Source organism: Centroberyx gerrardi, chromosome 4 (genome assembly GCF_048128805.1).
Source record: "Centroberyx gerrardi isolate f3 chromosome 4, fCenGer3.hap1.cur.20231027, whole genome shotgun sequence".
NCBI classification, from domain to species: Eukaryota; Metazoa; Chordata; class Actinopteri; order Beryciformes; family Berycidae; genus Centroberyx; species Centroberyx gerrardi.
The window spans coordinates 20001-45252 of NC_136000.1; the positions used below are offsets into that span (position 1 = coordinate 20001).

Here is a 25252-nt window from a genome sequence, read left to right on the forward strand (position 1 = left end):
CTGGGAACTGTGATGGGCATTTGTCATTATTTTTGAAATTTTTTCGACTAAATGGTTAATTGAATAATCAAAAAAATAATTAATACATTAATTGATAATGAAAATAATTGTTAGTTGCCCCAATCTATAACAGAAGACCATACCTCACTAACTAACCCTAACTTCATTGTCTCATTTCGCATTCATGTCTCACTTTAACATGAATATCTCACTGCTTTAACATGAATATCTCACTTTAACATGAATATCTCACTGCTTTAACATGAATATCTCACTTTAACATGAATATCTCACTGCTTTAACATGAATATCTCACTTTGACATTAATATCTCACTGCTTTAACATTAATATCTCACTATAACATTAATATCTCACTGCTTTAAACCCAGTACATTGAGAGCAGACTCCTGCCTGTCTGTGGTTCCAGGAAACGGAGGCAGAGTGAGATGTCTCATCGCGGCTCAGCAGTTTGTGCAGTAAACAGGAAGCTGTGGTTGGGAGGAAGTTGATGTTTCTAAAAGAGTGAGAAGCTGCAGGAGGTAACCTGCACCTCCTGTCAGGGGCGGGCGGGCTGGCTGGCTGGCTGGCTGGCTGGCTGGCTGGCTGGCTGTATGTCTACCTGTCTGTCTGTCTACCTGTCTGTCTGTCTACCTGTCTGTCTGTCTGCCTATATGGCTACCAGTCTGTTTATCTACCTCCCACTGAAACAGCCTTGTGATTCTCTGTCTGTCTTCTCGGCTCAGCTTCTCCATTATTTGCTGATTAAAGTGATTGTGATTCTACTCAGATGTTTCCATCTTTGTTTTTCTGGCGACACTGAACTGGTCATGAGACACCATAAGAATTTTATAAAGACATTATACACTTTTTACACAGCTTTGTTGAATATTGATTCTGATTGGCCAGTGAACACATACTGAGGCGCTGTTTCACATCCAATATCACTCTGCAGTCAACAAGTCCAACAAGTCCAGTCTATTTAGCTGATTTCTAATCAGTTGAAGTGTCTCCACCTTGTGGCAGAAAGTCATTACTGCAGACAAACACTCAGCTAACGAGATTTTTATAAGATTACTTTCATTTATTCAGAGAAACAAACTTTCGATCGCTACTCAGAGGCTGAACAGAAATCTGTCTTGATTTGTCTGCGTTTCTATGGTTACAGCTCTGCTACAGTGTAGCACAGATGCTAGCTACAGACCTTTCTATGGCTACAGTGTACTGCTAATGTAGCACAGATGCTAGCTACAGACCTTTCTATGGCTACAGTGTACTGCTACAGTGTAGCCTGTATGCAGGCAGAAGTTTGTAAATTACTTTAGCTTGTAAGAAAAACATTTTAATTCAGTGTTTAGTGTCAGATGATTGTCTTTAATAAGTCGCTGTGTAATAAGCAGTATAATTCACATGACTGGCTTGTTGTACATAATCCATTACATTATGATCATTCTAATCAGAATATAATATATTGTGATAATATATTATACTTTTTTTAAATGTATTTATTTATCTAACCTTTATTTGTCCAGGTTAGCCTCATTGAGATTAAGAATCTCTTGTTGAAGAGGGACCTGGCCAAGAAAAGCAGCACAAAGTTACAGACGCAACAACAAACATTTAATTTCATTACATTACAGCATTATACATGATTAACAAACATTCAACATTTCATTATGAAAGCAATTTAAAGTATGAGAAAATACAATTACATTTTCACTTTCCTCCCTACCTTTAACCATTGCTTTAAAATCATTCAGTGAGACCAACTGCTGTAGTTTCAGCTCCTTCTGGAACTGAAACGGCTTTTTACCAAACTCTGTACGAGTCTTTTTTACATTCAGTAAAAGCAAGTTTTGTGAACGTAATCGGTAATTTTTGTTTGTCTGCGGGACAATGTATGTACATAAATAAAATGGGAGTTGTTTCAGTATAGCTTTATAAATACAAATATACCAGTGTCTCAGCCTATGTAATGCCAGGGACGGCCGACCTACTTTCCGATAGAGAATACATGATGAGTTACAGATTTACAGTTTGTAACGAACCTCAAGGCCCCACGATACACAGTGTCCAGCAGACGCAACGAAGCCACAGGTGCATACATGTATAAAATGTCTCCATAATCTACTGCAGGTAGAAAAGTAGCTGAGACTTTTTCTCACCTCAAAAGAAAAGCAGGACTTATTTCTAAAATAAAAAGCCTGCTTGAGTCTAAGCCTTTTCACCAGGGACTCTATATGATACCTAAAAGTAAGACCATCGTCTATTAAAAAACAAGGTACTTATACTTATATCCTGCATTGTAGTAATGCGAGGTAAAGACTGGGGCGCTTTCTTTGACCTGGTAAATAGCTTCAGCTTGGTCTTGTCAGCATTCAGAATGAGCTTCAGCTGACACAGCTGCACTTGTACAGGATTAAAAACAGATTGAAGTTCCTCAAAAGTCTTTTTTAATGAATCTGCACAAGAATAAATGACTGTGTCATCTGCATATAAATGAAAACTAGCATTTTCTATACCTTTGCCAATATTATTTATATAAATTGTGAAAAGAAGAGGTCCAAGGACTGAGCCCTGTGGCACCCCCTTGTGGATAGTTAAAATATCAGATCAAACCATCAAACTGGACACATTGTGTTCTATCTGACAGGTAATTTCTGAACCAACCGACTGCCTTCTCAGATAAACCTATATTGACTAGTCTTTGTATCATGATGTCATGATCAGCTGTGTCAAAGGCCTTTGACAGATCAATAAAGAGGGAGACACAATGCTGCTTCTCATCCAAAGCACTAATAACATCATTAATAACTTTTATTGCTGCTGTTGTGGTGCCATGTTGTTTTCTAAAGCCTGACTGGTACTGAACTAATATATTATTATCTTTTAAAAAACCCTTGATCTGATCAGACACCAGTGTGAATAGACCTGCAGATATTCATATTTGAGAGATTTCCTCCTTTTAACAGAGAAAGAACAAAAGCTGACTTCCACGCTCTGGGCATAACATTTGATTCAAGGCTACGATTAAGACAATTTAGGGACTCAGCTATAAAATTAGCAGACAATTTCTAAAGATAAGTGTCCAAACCATCAGGACCAGATGCTTTTTTTGAGTCTATACCTTCAAGTGCTTTACTACGACTATCCTACAGTCTGATAACTGATACCAGATTCCCAGTGTCTTATTATTAATGTAGTTTTGTCATTAGAAAGGGAATAGTGTATTTATGTCTATAATGTCCTGATAATGCATTTCATTACATCACATCATGTCATTTAGCAGACACTTTTGTCCAAAGCGACTTACAATAAGTGCATTTTGTCAACAGTAGTGAAACCAACTGTGCATCACAGTCTTCATCAGCTAAGACTTTTAATAGGAATAAGTAGCATTCGTTGAAAATTTTTTTTTTTTTAAAGAAGGGGAAAAAGATAGGTTAGTTCAAGAGGGGTCCAGGTGGAACCTGAAAAGATGTGTCTTTAGTCTCCGCCAAAAGATGGGCAGCGAATAGGCCGTTCTGACAGAAGGGGGCGGAGCTTGTTCCACCATTGTGGCGCCAGGGATGAGAAGAGTTGCGACCGGGATGAACGACTTCTGAGCCACGTAGCGATGGAGGGGCGAGGCGACCTGCGAGGGTGGAGGAGCGGAGGGAGGGAGGCGGAGTCTGAACCTGACCAGAGACTGCAGATAGGGAGGCAGTCTGGTGTTCTGCTCTGTAGGAGAGGACCAGGGTCTTGAATCTGATGCAGCAGAGATGGAAGCCAGTGAAGCGACCGGAAGAGGGGAGTGACGTGAGAGAGTTTTGGTTGGTTGAACACCAGACGGTCTGCAGCGTTCTGATTGGCTGTAAAGGTCTGATGGCAGAGGGTCGCCCCGAGAGAAGAACGCTGCAGGAGTCCAGGCGGGAGATAAGAAGAACCTGGACCAGGAGTTGAGCCGCTTCCCTCGTAAGGAACGGGCAAATTTTGCAGATGTTACAGAGGAAGAACCTACAGGAGCGGGTTGTTGCTGCAATGTAGGCAGAGCAGGACAGCTGGTGGTCCAGGATCAGCCCGAGGTTCTTGGCAGTCTGAGAGGGAAACACAGTGGTGTTGTCATGGTGATGGAGGTCTGTGAGAGGGCAATCTTTCCCTGGGAGAAAGAGTAGCTCCGTCTTGTCAAGACTGAGCTTGAGGTGGTGCATTGAGGTGGAGCTTGAGGTGGTGCATTTCAACCAATGTATTTCCTTTCCCCAGCAGCCAGGGTGCATGATGGGATCTTTCCGGCGTCCCAGGCCTCGGTTCATGAGTTCTCCGGTTCTGTCGGACCTCACCCGGTTCCACGCCAGCTCGCCGGCCCTGCAGATCTCCAACGCCAGCGTCTGGAACAGGTTGGCCGTGATACTGACCAAAAATACTCATGCGATTTATTTTTCTTTACATTGTGATATGAATTGTGATTCATGCAAACAGCTTTTTCACCACAATTGTTTTTTAAGTAATGACAGAATGTTTAAAAAATGGCAGTGACGCAGAATGAGATAGAAATGCTTAATTTCCTGTCAGATCTCATCAGTCTGTGATGTTCAATACATTCCAGAGTTATTTTGTGATGAAGTGTTGTAATTTACTTTTTTGTGAACCCCTTTCCCTCAACCTGCCTCGACTACTTGATTTCCTACATTTCCCAGAATGCCTTCTGGCGTAAGCTTCAGCTGTGGGTTACAGGTGTAGGTGGAGAGAGTGATGGTGAAAGCAGAGGGAGAGTTTTGCACCATCAATAGCTGTTTTTAGCTGTTTAAGTGTTTTAGGGGGTTTTTCCTTTAAATTCAGTTCGTTTGAATGAAATAATTTTATTATTTTCAGGGATTCACCTTGTTTAGGAAGCTGTCTGGATCTCCTTTCCCTCTGAGGAAATATGGAAACCTCTTGGGATTTGAAGACTGCAGTTGTCATATCGTGGTTTTGTCAGTTTCCTCACATCACACGTCATTTCTGTGACTCTACTATCCACTGAGGTCAACAATAGACTCAACTTCTATTTATAGAGCACCAACATTGCAAGCAACCAATACAAAGAAGGGTTAGGAGACAAACAGCAGCACCGGGGTTACAGATCACAGACATCAGCCCACATCAGTTTAGCTGTTTCTTGAGTTGCAGTGAGCTGACACCTGGATTAATGTTTGAAGTTAAGGTACTATGTCAGATAGGATCATATATTTGAATTGCAAGTTGTAATTGGCCTATGTATCTGTATGCATATAGTCACTAAAGCCCCCACACACCTGTGGGCAGTCACTGTTTGCAGTATAAAAAGAGAGGCTGGTACGATGTTACTGGTGCTCTGATGAAGGCTCTGTGCCGAAACACGTCAAAAATAAAAAAAATGGTAAACTGAGACCAAGTCTGGATTTTAGGAGTGCCGCTATCCCATGTCCCCCATGGTTCTCTTCAGTGTTTGAACTGTTAGAGGTTTCAAAAAGACAAATGATTTCAGTCCAGCGTCTAGCAGAACATCTAAGCCTCCCAGTAGATCTGTATTCCAGTCGTTTCTGTGTCTGCTTCCATAACAACACAGATATTGTGCAACTACAGATACTATCTTCTTATATTTAGGACACAAGTTCCTGTGTGTGTGTGTGTGTGTGTGTGCACGTGTGTGCATGTGTGTGTGTATGTGTTTACTATGTTATGGGTCCAAACATCCCAACCAGTTTTAAAAAGAAGAAAGAGTGCTTGTGTGTGTTTTCCGGACCTCAGAGGGAACAGGGTTCTGTTTCAGGTTAGGAGTCTGAACTCAGGTTCAGATTAGATCAGATCAGATTGTTTAAATGTTGAGTTAAGGGCTAAAGTTGGGTTAGGATTAGGCAACAAATTTAACCAATAGAATGTCCTCAGGAGTATACCAACACCTTTGTGTGTGTGTGTGTGTGTGTCTGTGTGTGTGTGCAGGTGAACCTGTATTTCTAATGATTTAGAGGTAGGGCCGTTGACCCTGCTTAACACAAACCCATTTCCTGTTAAGTTGTAGCAGGGTGTGAATGTGAGACAGCAGCAGGGTGTGAATGTGAGACAGCAGCAAGGTGAATGTGAGACAGCAGCAGGGTGTGAATGTGAGACAGCAGCAGGGTGAATGTGAGACAGCAGCAGGGTGTGAATGTCAGACAGCAGCAAGGTGAATGTGAGACAGCAGCAGGGTGTGAATGTGAGACAGCAGCAGTATGAATGTGAGACAGCAGCAGGGTGAATGTGAGACACCCTGATACATGATGCTGCTGTCAATAACTTTACATTCACTGCCCAGTCGAAGGGCTTAGTCATTTATATCAACACCAAAGCCCCAAAATCCCCCGTATAATAACCTAAACATTTGTTTTGAAGGTGTCACCATGGTGCTGTCACAGTAATGTTCCCCTCAGTTTATCTGCAGTGTTTCAGCAGTAAAGCACTGCATTATTGTCCAAAGGCCTCGTAACGTAAAGTCACGGTTTATAGAACCATAATGACTGAATCCTCTAATTTCTTAAATTCAAAAAAGACAATCAGAGGGTTATTAAAAGGTTCTTTTAAATGTTGGTGATTTGGAACATTTCATATGTTTTTAAAGTGTTCTTTGTAGCACCAAAAAGTTTCTACGTAGAACAATTTCAGCATGATTCACTGATCAATAAAACGCCGTCAGCTCTGTTTCTCCTTCAGTGCGTTATGCTCATTTCGGCTATGCAGTAAAACTACAGGCTGTTTCCTGTTTCCTGTTTCTACAGGAAGTGTCGGAGCATTCAGCCTAACCTTTAACCTTTAACCTTTAACCCTGTCCGGCAGGATGTTAGCAGGAAGTGGAGGTGGCAGCTCACTTCCTGTCAGCCAGCTGAGTCAGATAGACGGAACAGAACCAAACAGCAGCTGAACTCACTGACTAGCAAAACTTCAACCAGAGTAAACCGGCTGGTGACTGATTACACCGAACTCATATTAACCATATGAAGTCATAAATAAACAAGCTCCATATTATTTGGTTGTGCAGAATGAAGAGCCATTCTAAAAGATGTTCAAGATATATTTTGTGATTTGTATATTTGAAATAATGAAAACCCTGTTAATTGAAATACTAGTGATATTGAATAGCTAATTTGCGCTATAGTCATATTTGTTGATTATTATAGGACTTTAGATTTTCCTATAGTTTCTTATGTATAATACATTTCATTTAGTTGAAATGCTCCTTTATGTTTTTCAGTTATAGTCCAGTTATAGTCCAGTCCAGTTATAGTCCAGTCACAGTCCAGTCACAGTCCAGATACAGTCCAGTTACAGTCCAGTCACAGTCCAGTTACAGTTCAGTCACAGTCCAGTCACAGTCCAGTCCAGTTATAGTCCAATCACAGCCCAGTTATAGTCCAGTTATAGTCCAACTATAGTCCAGTTACAGTCCAGCTATAGTCCAGCTATAGTCCAGCTATAGTCCAGCTATAGTTCAGCTATAGTCCAGCTATAGTCCAGCTATAGTTCAGCTATAGTCCAGCTATAGTCCAGTTATACTCTGGTTAAGGTGTTGTTCAGGTCCAGCTGTTTCCATGAACCTTTGATACCCTGGGATGGAGTCTTCCTGTTTCCATGAATAAACCAGTTAACAGAATGTTATGTTTCCATGCCATAGTAACCAGTTTAACATGAGAGAAAGTCCGGCATCTTAACCAGATTTCTCAATCAGAGTATAAGCTTAACAAAGTTATTCTAACCCAGTTATGATATTTACATGCGTCGATCTAAAACCAGGTTAGCTGAGTAGCCGGGTTGAGAACAGAATTCTCCCTGCATGGAAACATAGCTGATATGATATGGGATTGGTTGACCTCTGACCTGAGCTGTGTTGTGTGTCCCTCAGTGTCCAATCAGCTGTGATCAAGGTGTTCCAGGGTGGACGGCTGCAGGCTAACGAGCTGTACACGCTTAACGAGAGCATCAGGTGACAGTGAGCTTTGGCAGCAACCAACAAACTTCATCTCTCTCTCTAACACATCTCTGACAGAAGCAGCATACAAATACACTGAACAAAAATGCAACGCAACACTTTTGGTTTTGCTCCCATTTTTCATGAGTTGAAATAAAAGATCTAAGACTTTTTCTATGCACACAAAAGGATTATTTCTCTCAAATTTTGTTCACAAATTTGTTTAAATCCGTGTTAGTGAGCACTTCTCCTTTGCCAAGATAATCCATCCACCTGACAGGTGTGGCATATCAAGATGCTGATTAAACAGCATGATTATTGCACAGGTGTGCCTTGGGCTGGTCACAATAAAAGGCCACTCTAAAATGTGCAGTTTTATCTTGAAAAAAGACATTTATTAGGCACTGAACTATGGATCTCACATGACTAGGGCTACAGATATGTATTTTTTGAAAACCAGTCAGTATCTGGTGTGACCACCATTTGCCTCATGCAGTGCGACACATCTCCTTCACATAGAGTTGATCAGGTTGTTGATTGTGGCCTGTGGAGTGTCGGTCCACTCCTCTTCAATGGCTGTGAGAAGCTGCTGGATATCGGCAGGAAGTGGAACACGCTGTCGTACATGCCGATCCAGAGTGTCCCAAACATGCTCAACATGTCTGGTGAGTATGCAGGCCGTGCAAGAACTGGGATGTTTTCAGCTTCCAGGAACTGTGTACAGATCCTTGCAACACGGGGCCGTGCATCATCATGCTGCAACATGAGCTCTGGACATTCCTGCAGTCAGCATGCCAGTTGCACGCTCCCTCAAAACTTGCGACATCTGTGGCATTGTGTTGTGTGATAAAACTGCACATTTTAGAGTGGCCTCTTATTGTGACCAGCCCAAGGCACACCTGTGCAATAATCATGCTGTTTAATCAGCATCTTGATATGCCACACCTGTCAGGTGGATGGATTATCTTGGCAAAGGAGAAGTGCTCACTAACACGGATTTAAACAAACTTGTGAACAAAATTTGAGAGAAATAATCCTTTTGTGTGCATAGAAAAAGTCTTAGATCTTTTATTTCAACTCATGAAAAATGGGAGCAAAACCAAAAGTGTTGCGTTTATATTTTTGTTCAGTATATATTACTTGAATAAATGTAGATGCACTTGAACAGAATAGTACTCTGAATTGATCAATAATCAATGAATGAATGATCAATAAAACGTTGTTAGCACTGTTTCTACTTAAGTGCATTAAGGTCTCTCTATTAGTTAAACCAAGGCTTCTCTTAGAATTAACTTCAAAGTTCAAATATACTTCATTTTCATCAATTAATCTCTTATTTTATTTTCCAAATCTTTGTTTAAGTGACCTGGCTACTGCAGCTGTTAGATCATTCCAGTGGCATGTAAAGTAAGATTTGTGGAGTGGAGTTTCCTGGTTGCTTTGCTGTGCACACGCTTGTGTGTGTGTGTGCGTGTGTGTGTGTGTGTGTGTGTGTGTGTGTGTGTGTGTGTGTGTGTGTGTGTGTGTGTGTGTGTGTATGTTGGAGAAGATGAGTTCAGGAAGGAAGACTGACAGCCATCATGTTTCCTTTCCTTCTCTGTGTCCTTGCAGGTGGCTCCTCAAGACTGAAATGGGCTCCTTCATCACTGACTACTTCCAGGTATTTTTTATTCAACTGAATTTTCTCTCTGCATTTATTAAAATCTGGCATAGTATCTGAGTTAATATCGTCAGCAGCTTCAGAAACCAGAAATGAGTCTCTGGAAGTCTGTTCATTTTCTACGACCAGGAAAATTGGCTGATGTCGACCGTGGTCGCCTTGGTTCCTTATCAGTGTGGAAAACTTGACTACAACTGAACTTTAGTGTTCACCTATCAGCAGTCAGTCATGCACTAGCATTGCTTTATGTCCTGCCTGTTTCTGCAGCACTATTGCTGTCAGTCAGCCAGTTCAAACCATCAGACAGTAGCATGGGGGGTAACCAACCAGAGCCTCGTACCCTCCTGCTTTACGTTGCAACTCATCTCCCCCGCTCTGCCACAAGGCGACTGAGCCATCATTTGAAGTGTTGAGTTTACGCCTCTTGGCTCCACTCTCTAACACGCAGCTAGGGTCTTCTGTGTGACTAGAGTTTCTCTGTATGAACAGCCACTCAGTGTCTTCCACAATTTGTGTCTTTCTGCATCCTTGTGTCCTCCATGACTCGTTTTACGTGATATCTAATAGCTGAAGTACAATTCCAAAACAAAAGAATGCAAGGACGGATGAAGATCCCAGAAGATTGAGGAAGCATTGGATGGAGACTTGGCTGACGAGAATGAATAAGAAGCCCCAAGTTTCATCGCAAGAAAGATGCATCACGTCCAAACAGCAGTCTGTCTGGTGGGAGCCGGTGGGAAAATGAACAGCTGATTTATCTCAAACTGTAAGGATGTTTCTCTGTTCTCACTTTCTTGAGAAGCTTGTTCTCCCCAAGACAACTTGGGAAGATCTTTCTCCACAAGGACACAAGCATCAACTTGGCAGTCTTGTATTTGAGATTAATTTTAACTCTGTGTAGACGCACAGTGACACAGCAGTCCAGGTAGCATGGTAACGTGACAGAACATGAAACCGGTTACGCAGTGTCTAGTCAGACTGGACCAGCTCTCTGTAATTCAGTTGTCCTTAAACTAAGCTGATTGCTAAACACCTCCCTGCCTCCTTTGCCCTGAAGCTGTGGTCAAGGAACGGCCAAGTGACTAATCCGTCCAGGCTTCAGATAGCGAGGTGTAAAAGTCCCTCAGCAGCTCTGGACCGGCAGACGGTGATGAGGTGGACAGAGACTGGAGGAGGGGAAGGCTTCCTGTCTATAATCCTCTGGTCAAACTCCAGTCTGAAAACTGAACTCTGCAGCAGAAGACAAAGAAGTTTTGGACTGCTGCCGTTTCACTTCACATTTGTTATATTTCCACATCCTGGGACAGTTGTGCTACCATCTGTGAACATGAACATCTCTTTCCTTACGTTAATATAACAGTTTTCTTAGATCAGACTTCATCTGTTCTCTTAGGAAGTTTGTTTAACTTTGAACCAGAATATGACCTTGGTTTCCCTCAAGGTCACATGCTCTACATCAGTGACATCACAGACTGCAGAGGCGGGAAAACTCTTCTTTTGTTTCTGGATTCTGTGGTTCAGTTAATGTCTAGGAATGTGTTGGTGACGTTGGTGCAGAAATGCACTGACAACTAACATTACTGCAGTACAAACTCACATAGTAGTACAGTATATACTACCACAGTAGTACACAACATGCCAACAGTAGTACAGTACATACTAACAGTAGTACAGTACATACTAACACAGTAGTACACAACATACTAACAGTAGTACAGTACATACTAACAGTAGTACAGTACATACTAACACAGTAGTACACAACATACTAACAGTAGTACAGTACATACTAACAGTAGTACAGTACATACTACCACAGTAGTACAGTATATACTGACGTAGTACTACAGTAATACTGACAGTACTACACTAATACTGACATAGTACTACAGTAATGCTGACGTAGTACTACAGTAATACTGACAGTACTACAGTAATACTGACATAGTACTTCTGATATAGTACTACAGTAATACTGACACACCTGGTACAACAGACTCCTAACTGCTTCACACTGAGCGACACGATCACCAAGTCGGCATCAGTCCGTTCATTTCCTCCAGAGGAACAGGAAAGATAGACGCCAACAGCCAATCAGATTTCTGTGTTTCCTTGTTCACCTACTGATGTGATTTATTTTCATGAACAAGAGTTCTACTTGGGAAGTGTAAAGTTGAGGAGGATTTTATTCCAGCCATTCAAAGCTTCCAAGTTCAGGAACAAATGTCTCTAAAACAATGCTTGCATCCACAAGTTTTTTTTCTGTTTATTTTAGATTGATGCTACCTAATTAGCACTTGCCAGATAGCTATGTTAACACATCAAAACAATGTAACATTATGAAAGTCAATACCAGAGCAGCAAAAATCTATTCAAAACTTTATAGCTGCAGACCGCTACATAGATGCAATTGGAGCCTCTGGCCCCGCCCACTGTCAGTCAGAACTAGGGATGGGTATTGTTTCGATTTTATTGATGCTGGTGCCAAAACAATACTTTTAAAACTGGTGCTACAAGGGGGCCTGAAATGATACCTTCTTTAAAATAAAGTGCAAATGATAACATTAAAGAACATCTCTTTTATTGCAAAGGCAAAGTAATTGAACAGATTGAATATATTAACTCTTAACTGTTAAAATTATACTTATAAATAAATACAAAACAATATTAGCACATTTCCATAACACATTTCCATAATAAATAAAACCTAACCCAACTACAATAATTTAACATTAAATAACAGTTACAGTACTAACAATAAATAACAGCAAAAGAAATACCAAGTGCAAACTTAAACGTATACTTTTTTACAAACTCTTCTACTTCAGCAGTTATTTTGCAGAAATATATCATGTCTGCTTTCTCTAGTAAAATATGACTCCGCTCCTGACTGATGGCATGTCCTGCACAGGAGAAAACCCTCAGATGGTGTGATGAGGCCTGTAGACCCCCACCCCCCCACCCCCCCTACACACACACACACACACACACACACACACACACCCACACACCAGGCTACAGGATCTCGTCCTGATGGGATTGAAGGTAGACTTCTTTAGATCTTGATCTCTTTCTGGACCCGTTCAGCAGCGTCAGGTTGCTGCTGCCTGAACAATCTCTCGGTCCTCGTCCTCGAACAGATTCTCTAGCGCTGCCTTCTTGGGATGCTAAAACATGAAAGTGGTGCTTAGACAAACACATTTCAAAAGATAATGCATTGATTTTAGACAGTTCATGATTATGACCTTACATGTTCCTTGTACCCATGTACCTCTGCCTTCTTCTTCTCTGCAGAGTTAGGGTTACCTAACCCTAACCCGATCCTTCTTCCTCAATGCCCCTTTGAAGGTCCTCCTCTGGAAGCTGAAAACACAATTTTGCATATATACAGAGCAATACATCATCATGGGAAACAAGAATGAGCATAAAATACCTGTTCTGCAGCACTGTCAACTGCTGCTTTCTCCAACCTGTCCCAGGCATCAGCAGCAGCACGTCCAAGTTTGCCTTTGAAACGAGAATCTCTTCATCCTGTAATTAAAACATGACATATTCAACTGTTTAGTGTCTAACAGTGAAAAATATGTGTTGTGGTTTGAAACCTTTCTTTGTAAGCAGCAATAGGCTCTGTATGGAAATGGAAAATACCTCGTGTCGCTTTTCCAGATCTCCCCAGAGTTTCTCTTTCACAGCCAACAGAGTTTTTCTCTGCAGCCAAAACGCACCTCCGGCTTCCCCAGGATCTTCAACTTCAACTTTATTATTATCCCGAAGGAAATTTGGTTTGCAGCGGGCATTAAAACACATTAGGTCACATTAAAACATCAACAACAACAAACATCAGAAGTATACAACAGAAATTCATAGAATAAATGAACAGATCAAGTAAAAGACACTCCTACCATACTGAATTAGAAATTGAAAAATTTTAATGGGAAATAATACCCAGGTCCAATATTAATGCAATGTAAGTGCAGTGCAAAATAAAGTGCAAAGTCAAATCAAGTAATGTGCTGTGCTGTGGCAATAAGTAATCAATAATATTAAGGCTGTGCAAGTCTAAAATTAGGCCAACAGATTAAGCCTGTCAGTGGCTACAGGGATAAAACAGGCTCCTCATTTTAGGGCCTGAAGGAAGGAGGTCAAACTCCTTATAAAGTGGGTGATCAGGACAGTTAAGAATTAATTGAGCCGCATTGATAACCCACTTACTGCCGGTGTCCTGAAGCTGGGCTTGCTACACCCCGATCACCTTACTGGCAACTTTAACAAGCTTTGCCAGACTGAGGCAACCAAACCAAGCCACAGTGCAGTAGGTAAGAACAGATTCGATAAAACACTGATTAAACAAAGTCATTAAAACATTGCACACCTTAAAAGACCCTTTCACAAACAGCATCAGTATTGGACTCAAACTGAATTTGTTGGATGAGGATCAGGCTTTGGCCACATGTGGGACTTCTCACTGGATATTCAGAGGGTTGAGGTGTACAACAACTTCATGATGTCAACAAACTCCTCTGATTCCGGACGTTGTCATACGTCAGCCTTTCGAGTCTGGAAAAAAAAGAAGATATGAAGAGAACATGTATAAAAAACGAATATCTTGTTACTCATTGTTTAACAGCTGATCTTGTCCATTACCTGTCTTTCTCCATTGGCTTCCTGAGCCGTTGGTCGATTGATGCTGCTCCAAAAACTGACATCTAGAATTATGTTGTGCTCTGGCAGATCTGAAACACAAATACACATTTTGAATTACAATCTACATTACTGAAGATGTTTGAAACAAAGATCATAGCTTTTTGAGATTTAGATGGCTACGCTACTTACTGAGGAGTGGCTGCTTCTCCCGCAGGACGGTTTTGGCCATGATGGACCTCTTCTTCTCCCGCAGGATGGTTTTAGTCATGGTGGACCTCTTCTTCTCCCGCAGGATGGTTTTGGCCATAGTGGACCTCTTCTTCTCCCGCAGGATGGTTTTAGTCATGGTGGACCTCTTCTTCTCCCGCAGGATGGCAGCTTGAAGTCTGGCACACCACTTTGTTATGGCACTGATGCTGTAAACCTTCTGTGCTGCCAGGTTTAGGGTATGGGCGAAGCACCCCACCTTTAAAAATGTTAGATTCTTTGGTGCAACATCCATACTGCTGGTGTTGGGGTTAGGGTTAGTTGTGGCAGCTACAACTTCAGTATTTATCTGGAATTCCTCCACAATGCTATTTCTCTCGTCTGCCCTCACCAGGCTTGTCTGTGACTCATGTACAGCTTAGTATTATACACACTAATTAAACAAAGACTATTTTCACATCATTTTCCATAAAGATAAACCATAAAGATTCCACAGTGGAAAAAGAATCCATTGGTCCAAAGTCCATTGGTCACAGTCCTGTGGCCCTGGGAGGAAAGCCAAAAAGATAAATGTAAATAATGTTAAATATTTAACAAATCATTTGATCATTTGATGATTATTTTATAAATTCAAGATTTGCAATCAAAGTTGCGTTATTAATCTGAGGAAACGCTGCTGCTATCATCATCAATCGTCTCTGCATCACCGGGGGCGGGATCAATAATCGTCTCTGCATCGCCAGGGGCGACGCACAGACTGCCGGCCGAGGCGCTCGGCATCAGGCTTCTCAAGCAGGCGAACACGGTGTGTTAGATCAAGTTGAGCTACTAGACCTTACAGTTTGCTTACAGGGCTAAAAGAGGATCAAGCCACACTCACTCTTCTTAATTTTTTATATACACACTTTGTATTTGTTTTTTTATTTTTCCAACCACATATCCTAGCAGAGAAGCTTCTTAAACATTTTAATCTTGATTCCAATATTGTGGGTTGGATTTTAGACTTTCTGACAATGGATGCATGTCTGATGTGAAGAACTCATCTACTCATCTGGTGATTGACTTTAGAAAAGCCCCCTCCAGCACAAAGCCCACTCACATACATGGACATGACATTGAACTTGTGTCTAAATGTAGGTACCTAGGCACAGTGATTGATAGCAAACTCTCATTTGAAGAGAATACGGATGCTATCGTTAAAAAGAGCCAACAGCATCTGTTCTTTCTTAGAAAACTTAGATCCTTTAATGTCTGTACAGACATGATGACTCTATTTTAAGTCTTTTGTGGAGTCTGTATTCATCTTGATTACTACTGATTACTGATTGATTGACTGACTACTGATTACTGATTGATATTACTGATTGATTAACGAAGGCAATCAATCTGCTTAACGGCTGCAAATGTTAACTGATGTGATACTTCACTTCAATATGCTTGTATAGTTGTATTTATTGTGTCTTTTATCTTTGTCACTTCTTATTGTTTTTTATGTATATATATGTATGTGATACTTGTAACTTTGTGAACCTAGCTGCAAGACAAATTTGGATTTGTCGCAAGTATTGAATTGAATTGAATTAAATTGAATCCCTCTGCTTTGAAATGGATCCTGTCGGTCAACAAATGCTTCATTAAATTGAATGCATTCCCCCGTTTATACAGAATTGTTTTAAAACATTTGTTGCACATCCCATTAATATGTAAAATACAGACACACTTTAGACCGTTTCGCTTTAGGCATTTTGACCAAGTTTAAGTTAGCTACTAGCTAACGGTAGGCTACCTGCTGTCACTAGAGTGAGTGTAAAATTCTGTTGCCGGACCAGAGGGCGAATATTTAAATCGGCAGCTCAGGAATTGAAGTGACACCGAAATGAGGCACCAAAATCTGCGGTTGGCATGGTTCCCATACCGGTCGTATGGGAACCGGTGCCATAGTGGTACCAGGTTTTGGTACCCAACCTTAGTCAGAACGAGTGACACATCGCCTGAGTTGCTGGCAGTGTGAACGCAGACCAACAGAGTAGCTCAATACATACTGACTCATAGCGTCTGGGTTTGCAGACACTGAATTTGTACCAAATTTGTGATGAATTGCACTAATGTTTCCTTCACAGAGAAGTTGTGAATTTCATGTGTCGCTGTGACACACAGCAGACATCTGCAGTCATAATGAAGCCAGCTGAGATGTTTGGCTGTTTGGCTTCCACAGCTTTTATTACTTTTAGCATTATAATAGCATATTGTTATATTGTTTGTTCGTCTATGTATGTATGTATGTACTGTATGTATGTGTGAATCTGTATATGTATGAATTAATGTATTATGTCTGTATGAATGCATCTATGGATGGATGGATGTATTGTATGTGTGTGTGTTCGTGTGTTTCCTGTGTGTTTTAAATCAGTGCTGTGTTGTATTTCAGAACCAGCTGCTGACCCGCGGCCTGTCTGAAGTCCTGGACCAGATCCTCCTGCACCACGGTGAGACTGGCAGCTGATTAGTGGTTAGTGACACCGTCCTGTAACTGGACGCTTTCAGGTTTGATCCCCAGTGTCAACCTGCAGGGGGCAGAAAGTGATGCCGGCTCAGGGCAAAAATGCCCTTGGAAGTTCATAAATTGCCTGTGAAATTAAAAATGAGGGGGCAAAAACTGTCTGTTGTATTTCAGTGTTCCCATTTTGGTATTTCACCTCATTCAGAGTTTTTTCATTGATTTGTCAAATATTCACATTCATGTGAATGTGACTCCTGTCCCCTGTGGGTGAGTTAGTGCCACTGATTCTGTCCTGTGCATTCTGGCTTCAGATCAGAAAACAAGTGAGTTGGCAGCCTGCAGCAGTAGAAACTATTGCAGTATAAACTGTTGGCCTGCAGGAGTAGAAACTGTCGGCCTGCAGGAGTAGAAACTGTCTGCCTGCAGGAGTAGAAACAGTCGGCATGCAGGAGTAGAAACTGTCGGCCTGCAGCAGTAGAAACTGTTGCAGTAGAAACTGTTGGCCTGCAGGAGTAGAAACTGTCAGCATGCAGGAGTAGAAAATGTTGCAGTAGAAACTGATGGCGGCTTGCAGCAGTACAAACTGTTGGGATGGAATCTGTTGGCGGCTTGCAGCAGTAGAAACTGTTGCAGTAGCTAGAATCCATGCTACACTGTAGCAGAACTGTAACCATAGCAACGTCTGTAGCTAGCATCCATGCTACACTATAGCAGAACTGTTACCATTCTCTGAATAAATGAAAGTAATATTGTAAAAATTGTTTCATGTGCCTGCTGTAACTGAGCAGTAACGACATTTTGCCACAAGGCGGTGCTATTTGGTTTGATTAGAAATCAACAAAATGGATTTATATGATTTGATGTGAAACAGAAGATTGTTATTCTGAAGTAACAGTTCTCAGAATGCCTTCGGCGAATCATAATTGAGTATCCAACAAAGACGTGTAATAAGTGTATATGACACTATTTGCTTCTCTGCCCCTTGTCCCTGGGCTTGCCTCCTTCTCTCCTCCCCAGAAGATCTCTTAACCCTTGTCAGGTCTAACCGAGCCTCCACCTGCCCCCTTGATCCTCTCCCTTCCACTCTTCTCCAAACCATCTCCACCGACATCACTCCCTTCCTCACTGCCCTTATCAATTCCTCTCTGTCCTCAGGCCTTGTTCCAGCTGCTCTAAAGACTGCCAGAGTCAAGCCTCTTCTTAAGAAACCCTCCCTTGACCCTGCTGCTATCCAGAACTACAGACCTGTATCTCTTCTCTCTTGAGCGAGCAGTTTCCAACCAACTCTCTATCTCTCCCAGAATGACCTCCTGGACCCTCTTTAATCCGGTTTCAAGGCTTCTCACTCTACTGAGACTGCACTCCTCGCTGTCACAGAGACCCTGCACACTGCCAGGGCTTCATCCCTCTACTCTGTCCTTGTCCTCCTTGACTTGTCTGCTGCTTTTGATACAGTTGACACCAAATCCTTCTCTCCATCCTCTCTGAACTGGGAATCACTGGATTTGCACACTCCTGGTTCTCATCCTATCTGTCTAACCGCTCATACCAGGTCTCATGGAGAGGATCTCTGTCCAGACCCTGCACACTTAGCACCGGTGTCCCTCAGGGCTCAGTCCTGGGGCCCATGCTATTCTCTCTCTATACTAAATCCCTCGGCCATGTGATCTCCTCTCATGGCTTCTCCTATCACGACACTCAACTCTACCTCTCCTTCCCCATAGATACACAAACTGTTGGGAGCATCTCCTCATGTCTCAAAGACATCCGTGCTTGGATGTCTGTTCTCCACCTCAAGCTCAAGCTTGACAAGACGGAGCTACTCTTTCTCCCAGGGAAAGAGGAAAGATTGCCCTCTCACAGACCTCCAACACCACTGAGTTTCCCTTTCAGACTGCCAAGAACCTCGGGGTGATCACCAGCTGTCCTGCTCTGCCTACACTGCAGCAACAACCTGCTCCTGTAGGTTCTCCCTCTGTAACATTCACAAATTTTGCCCGTTCCTTACGAGGGAAGCGGCTCAACTCCTGGTCCAGGTTCTTCTTATCTCCCGCCTGGACTCCTGCAGCGTTCTTCTGGCGGGGCGACCCTCTACCATCAGACCTTTACAGCCAATCAGAACGCTGCAGCCCGTCTGGTGTTCAACCAACCAAAACTCTCACGTCACTCCCCTCTTCCGGTCGCTTCACTGGCTTCCATCTCTGCTGCATCAGATTCAAGACCCTGGTCCTCTCCTACAGAGCAGAACACCAGACTGCCTCCCTATCTGCAGTCTCTGGTCAGGTTCAGACTCCGCCTCCCTCCCTCCGCTCCTCCACCCTCGCAGGTCGCCTCGCCCCTCCATCGCTACGTGGGCTCAGAAGTTGCTCATCCCAGTCGTGACTCTTCTCATCCCTGGTGCCACAATGGTGGAACAAGCTCCGCCCCCTTCTGTCAGAACAGCCGAATCACTGCACATCTTTTGGCGGAGACTAAAGACACATCTCTTCAGGTTCCACCTGGACCCCTCTTGAACTAACCTATCTTCTTACCCTTCTTAAAAAAAATTAAAATAAAAAATTCAACAAATGCTACTTATTCCTATTAAAAGTCTTAGCTGATGAAGACTGTGATGCACAGTTGGTTTCACTACTGTTGACAAAATGCACTTATTGTAAGTCGCTTTGGGCAAAAGCGTCTGCTAAATGACATGATGTGATGTAATGAAATGTAAATGTAACCACCTGGTCTCCCTAGGCGACGACCAGCTCCTCATCCTGGCTGACATGTGGGTCAGATTCTTCACAGAGACTCTGCCCACCCTGCAGGCCATCTTCTACCCTGTCCAGGTAACACACACACACACACACACACACACACACACACACACACACACACACACACACACACACACACACAGAGACACCTCATTCTTTAGTCCAGTTCATGTCAGTCTGGTTCTGTCCCAGTTTAACTGGTGGAAGGAACTAATTACATAATTTTCTGTGTACTTGTACTTTGAGTATTTTTTGAAGTCAGAAAATTTTACTTAAGTATGTTTTTACAAAAGTATTTATAATTCTTGACCGTTTTAAATTCATCCATCACAGAACAGATTGTGTCTCTCCATCAGCAACAGAAACTGGATCAACGTAAACTGACAAACTGTGGATCCATTCACAGTGAGAAGAGGAATCTGACTTTACTTTGTTTCTGCACTTTATTTTGTAATTTCTAATGTTTCCAGTGAAAAGAATCTAGTTTGAACTCTGACCTCTCTCCTTTTAGAATCACATGGAAAAGATCACAGCTAACAACGTTCTCTGTTCTAAAGAGGAACTCAGGAACTTTTACTCTGAGGACATTTTAAATCAGACACTTTTACTTTTACTGAAGGACATTTTTACACCAGAACTTTGACTTCTACTGAAGTAAAATATCAGCAGTAACAGTACTTCTACTGCAGTAGAACATTATAGAACTGGTTCTGTCCCAGACCAGGATGGGCTTGAAAACTTTCCCCTCAGCAGTGTTATGGAGCCACATAGTGACCAAGTGCATTATGGGACAGCAGTTAGGTTAGAGGAGTGAGGCGGTGGCAGAAGGTTGTGGGTTCAAATCCCAACATCATCTGGGATCGTTTGAGTTGGAGAGATGAACTGAACTACTGTGAGGAACTTGACCCCTCTATATGTATGTGTGTGTGTGTGTGTGTGTGTGTGTCTGTCTGTGTGTGTGTGTGTGTGTTGTCTGTGTGTGTGTGTCTGTCTGTCTGTCTGTCTGTGTATTTCTGTGTGTGTGTGTGTGTGTCTGTGTGTGTGTGTTGTCTGTGTGTGTGTGTCTGTGTGTGTGTGCAGGGTCAGGAGCTGACGGTCAGGCAGATGGCTCTGCTGGCCTTCAGGAACCTGGTTCTGCTGAAGCTCCACCTGGAGGAAACACTGGGAACTGCAGCCTCTGTCCCTCCAGCTGTCACACAGATGCTGCTGGTCCTGCAGGTAAACACACACACACACACACACAGGCTCCACCAATATGGGAGCTTTATTTTCTGAAAAATATCAACAAATCGATCGATCTTCTGATATCCAGGCAGGAAACACTTTGTCAAATGTTCAGTGTCTCTCTCTGCCTGTCTGTCTCTCTGCCTGTCTGTCTGTCTGTCTGTCTGCCTGTCTGTCTGTCTGTCTCTCTGCCTGTCTGTCTCTCTGCCTGTCTTCCTGTCTACTTGTCTCTCTGCCTGTCTGTCTGTCTGTCTCTCTGCCTGTCTGTCTCTCAGGGTGTCCATGACTCCAGTGTTCCCAGTATGGAGTATTACCAGTTGGAGCGTCTGGTGGAAGTCGTTGTTTCTCCGTATCTCAGCAACAACCAGCTGCTCCTGGGTCAGTACTAATACTGTTATACTACTATACTACTACTATTACTACTACTATACTATTAGTATACTATTACTATTACTATATTATTACTACTACTACTGCTACTACTAACTCTATACTATTACAACTACTATTACTGATGCTACTGCTACTACTACTGTTGCTACTACTGCTCTTATTACAACTATTACTACTATTGCTATTACTACTAATAATAATTCTAAATAATAAAAAATGCTAATAAAAATTAAGATGTGATGACAGTTATAACAGTAATAAATTATTAGGGATGAATAAAGCCATAATAGGCAAACTCAAATAGGAAAGAAAAGGCAGACCAATAATTTGTCTAAAAGCAGCTGCATATATTCATTATGAAAAAGCCTGAGGTCGACAGCAGACAGGGAGCGTGTTCCTGAGGTCAGAGGTCAGAGGTCAGTGGATGTGGCCTGTAGTAACGTGCTGTTTAAATCCTCTTAGCAGGAAGGTGAGCTCTCGTTAAGCTGCTGTTGTGGTTTTATTCCAGCAGGTCGGCTAGTTGGTCGTTAGGGAATTAACCGGCTCATAGTCTGTTGACCCTAACCCGAAGATCTAGAAACTTCTGCTGCTGCTCAGTCAGGAGGGAAACTGTTGGTCTGAGGTCAGCGCTTTAAAAGATAAGGCTGATGTCACTCTGTAGTTTGACTTTTCACTACTATGGCTCAGGATAAGAAAGATGTTCTTCATGATATTTTGCAAATAAATGTAGTTTAGTTAAGCATATAATGAAAGTGAAGACGGAGTCGTCACAATACTGGCTCCTAATTGGCCGACAGCAGCGGCTCCTCTAACTCAAATTAAGTAAACCTGCTGAGTGGAGGCTTTCTAACCCTAACCTGGCTTTGCCTGGTTGGACGGAGTCCAGCTGTGATGCGTTTCCTGGAGTTGGTCTGAAACTGGGAAAAAGGATGGAGGACTGCAAATGTAATAACTTTAAATTTAACCATCAAACAAAATCAAATTTTGACAGTGCCTTCATTACACATATTATTATATATGTTTATAAACTGAGAAAAAATTGAATTATTATAATAGGACCCCTTTAATGGCAGAAGTAGAAGTAGTAGTAGCAGTTTAAAGGACATTAATGTCATTTTGAGAGTAAAAACTGTCATTTACTTGCACTAGCATGTCTAACAGATACTGATAGGAGGCTGCTGGTGTCCTGAAAACGGTCGAAAAACTAAACTGTCCTCAGTTAGTAAAGGAACCTTCTCTCTAAGAAGCTGCAAACAAACAGCAAACCTTTGCTGAGCCTCAGGAGGACTAGAGGTTTAAAATCACCAAGTCTGGCAAAGCCTTATTTGATTATATTCCTAATCCCAGTGACTTGAAACAGTCCGGCGGTAATGCTCTCTCTGCAGGAGGCCGCCTAGGAATTCACCAGTACTGCTTTGTTTAGAAATGAGTGTTAGAAGGCAGTTGATGTGAATGCATGTTCATAGACAGATACATGTTGATGAATTTGGAGTCTCTGCTGTTCACTGAATGAGCGTTGGCCACTGGATGCCAACCAGCACATAAGGCATAAAGTAACCCAAAAAATGCTTAGAAGTTATTCAAAACTTTACTCATGAACTCCTTAAAAAATCCTCCTAAATGACTGGGAAAAGACTCATAACGGTGTCCTGTCTCTCCATCCAGAGTCCCGTCATCTTCGGTTGTCGGGGGCGTTGCTAGGTGACCAGTCCCAGCCGGAGATCACCGTCACCCAGCATCACCACTCCTCTGACTCCTCCTCTCTGGCGCCGCTGGTGGAGCAGGAGGGTGAGGCCTACCTGGAGAAGGCTGGGGGGGTTCGGCGCCACACGGTGGCCAATGCCCACTCCGACATCCAGCTGCTGTCAGCATCAGGCAGGATGCATGCTGGGACAGAGGAGGACAGCGGGGTGGGGGGGGGTGGGGGAGGCGGGTTGGCGATGGCGGGGGGCGGGGCAATGAGTCCCAGGCCGTTCTTAAGCCAACCAGACATCCTGGATTCTCCCAGGCGCGGGCTGGGGGCGGAGTCAACTGCTTTCCTCCAAGCTAGCTAGTCTGGCTAAAGAGACAATGGACAACAGTTTGAAGGCAGAAGACTAGCCAACCACTGACACAATACAGGACAGGTCAGGAGACAACAGGACAGGACAGAAACAACAGGACAGGACAGGAGACAACAGGACAGATCAGGAAACAACAGGACAGTACAGGAAACAACAGGACAGGACAGGAGACAACAGGACAGGACAGGAGACAGCAGGACAGGTCAGGAGACAACAGGACAGGTCAGGAAACACAACAGGACAGGAAACAACAGGACAGGTCAGGAAACAACAGGACAGGTCAGGAAACAACAGGACAGGACAGTGGAAGTGTTTCTCTCATTTCCTTACTGTCAGACTGAAAGCCAGTACCAAAGGACAGAGACTGGCAAGTCAGCGTGATGATTTCTGCTTTTTGATGCTCAAAGTGTCAGCCACTGAATAACAGCCAGTGAAGCTGGTATTTATTAAGAGTGTAGCAGTGCTGATCTAGGATCAGGTTTAATCTAATCCTGGTTAAGTCTGACCAGTCCGGGCTTTAGCCCTCTGGGTTTCAGACTGGAGACTCAGATCTGTCCTCGATGTGAATATGTTCTCTTAGAGGATTACTACTGAATAATGAAAAATATTAAACTAATTAATATACTAAATTAAATCAGATCTTCATTGTCTGTTTTCTTTCCATTTTCTTAAGATTTATTTTTTAGGCATTTTATGCTTTATTGACAGAGATATAGTGTGAGAGAGAGACAGGAAGGCACAGGAGAGAGAGAGGGGAGGACATGCAGCAAATGACCACGGGCCGGACTCAAACCCGGGTCGCTGCAGGAAGGACCGAGCTTCACGTGGCACGCGCTTCACCCGGTGAGCCACCGGGGCGCTGTTTTCTTTCCATTTTCAATCAAACATCTTCAGCCACAGAGACCAAAGTGCTTTTTAGTGGATACTGTCTGGAAGGCACGTGCATAGATAGACCTCAAAGGTGGCTTGAGCACCTGCCGTTTGGCCTCCTATAGTGAAGTGCCCTTTTTCTGTTGTTTTAATATAAATAAATAAATTTAAATAAATAAATTCCTGTTTGCGCACAGCCTGCCCTGGCCCTGCCGAACAGATATATTGATTGAATCAAAATATCAGGTCGGGAGATTGGTGCTCCCGGGCGATGCCCTCTACCCTCTACCCTCCCTCCTGGTTTCCTGCCACAGCGGCGAGTACTGTGTGGGCACCGAGCCTTTCTATGGTGAAAGAACGCACGCATGTGAAATTGCACGCATACGCATGCATAAGCACTCGACAGTCGTGAGTCAGTCAGTGTGATGAGTTACTCTGAGGCAGACATCAGGTATGTGGCCAAACAAAGTATAAATATACTGTTCATTTTCGTTTTATATTGATATTGATGCGCTTTAGGAATTGCTTGACACTATTTGGCAAGTAGGGTCTATCTATGCTTGAACTATTTAGCAATTCAAAATGTGCCAACTAGCTATTGATACCTTAGCGTTGATACCTTTTGCTAGTAATGTGGGAATCAGTGGAATATGGTCGAGTTCTTGTGTCCCATCCAACGGTCCCATCGCACCACAGCAGTTGTAATTAGGGCTGGGACGATATGCTTATCTCCCGATTCGATACTATCACGATACTTGGATGCCGTTTCAATATGTATTGTGATTCTTAAGTATTGCGATTCTACAAGTATTGCGATTCGATATTACAATTTATTGCGATTTTCGTTTGCTTTTTTAACACTAGACCGTGGGAAAAAGTTGAATCATACACTTCTAGAGGCTGTATATCATGAGTCATATTTCCAAAAACAATGCACATCACGTCAGTCAGTCTTTCTGAGATTTATTTCAGCAGCATCATTGCTATACTGCATATAT

At 42.7% G+C, this 25252-nt stretch overlaps 1 protein-coding gene across 5 annotated transcripts in view; it reads left to right on the top strand.

Moving 5' to 3' along the window:
* prr5l (proline rich 5 like) overlaps positions 1 to 24018 on the top strand; it is a 35749-nt gene extending 11731 nt beyond the window's left edge. Inside the window, exons 2-10 of one of the 5 annotated variants that reach the window (XR_013504330.1) lie at positions 4244 to 4374; positions 7872 to 7952; positions 9549 to 9597; positions 16877 to 16934; positions 19685 to 19776; positions 20785 to 20922; positions 21204 to 21306; positions 22987 to 23663; positions 23746 to 24018. Coding sequence is in view for 1 of the 5 variants with exons in the window: in XM_071905478.2 (XP_071761579.1) it covers positions 4253 to 4374; positions 7872 to 7952; positions 9549 to 9597; positions 16877 to 16934; positions 19685 to 19776; positions 20785 to 20922; positions 21204 to 21306; positions 22987 to 23375 (1032 nt within the window). In the remaining 4 variants the exon portion in view is untranslated. Of the gene's footprint in view, positions 1 to 4243; positions 4375 to 7871; positions 7953 to 9548; positions 9598 to 16876; positions 16935 to 19684; positions 19777 to 20784; positions 20923 to 21203; positions 21307 to 22986 lie in introns of all 5 variants that reach the window. The other 4 variants (XR_013504331.1, XR_013504329.1, XR_013504328.1 and 1 more) reach the window with 4 other exon arrangements.
* The last annotated feature ends 1234 nt before the right edge of the window (positions 24019 to 25252 follow it).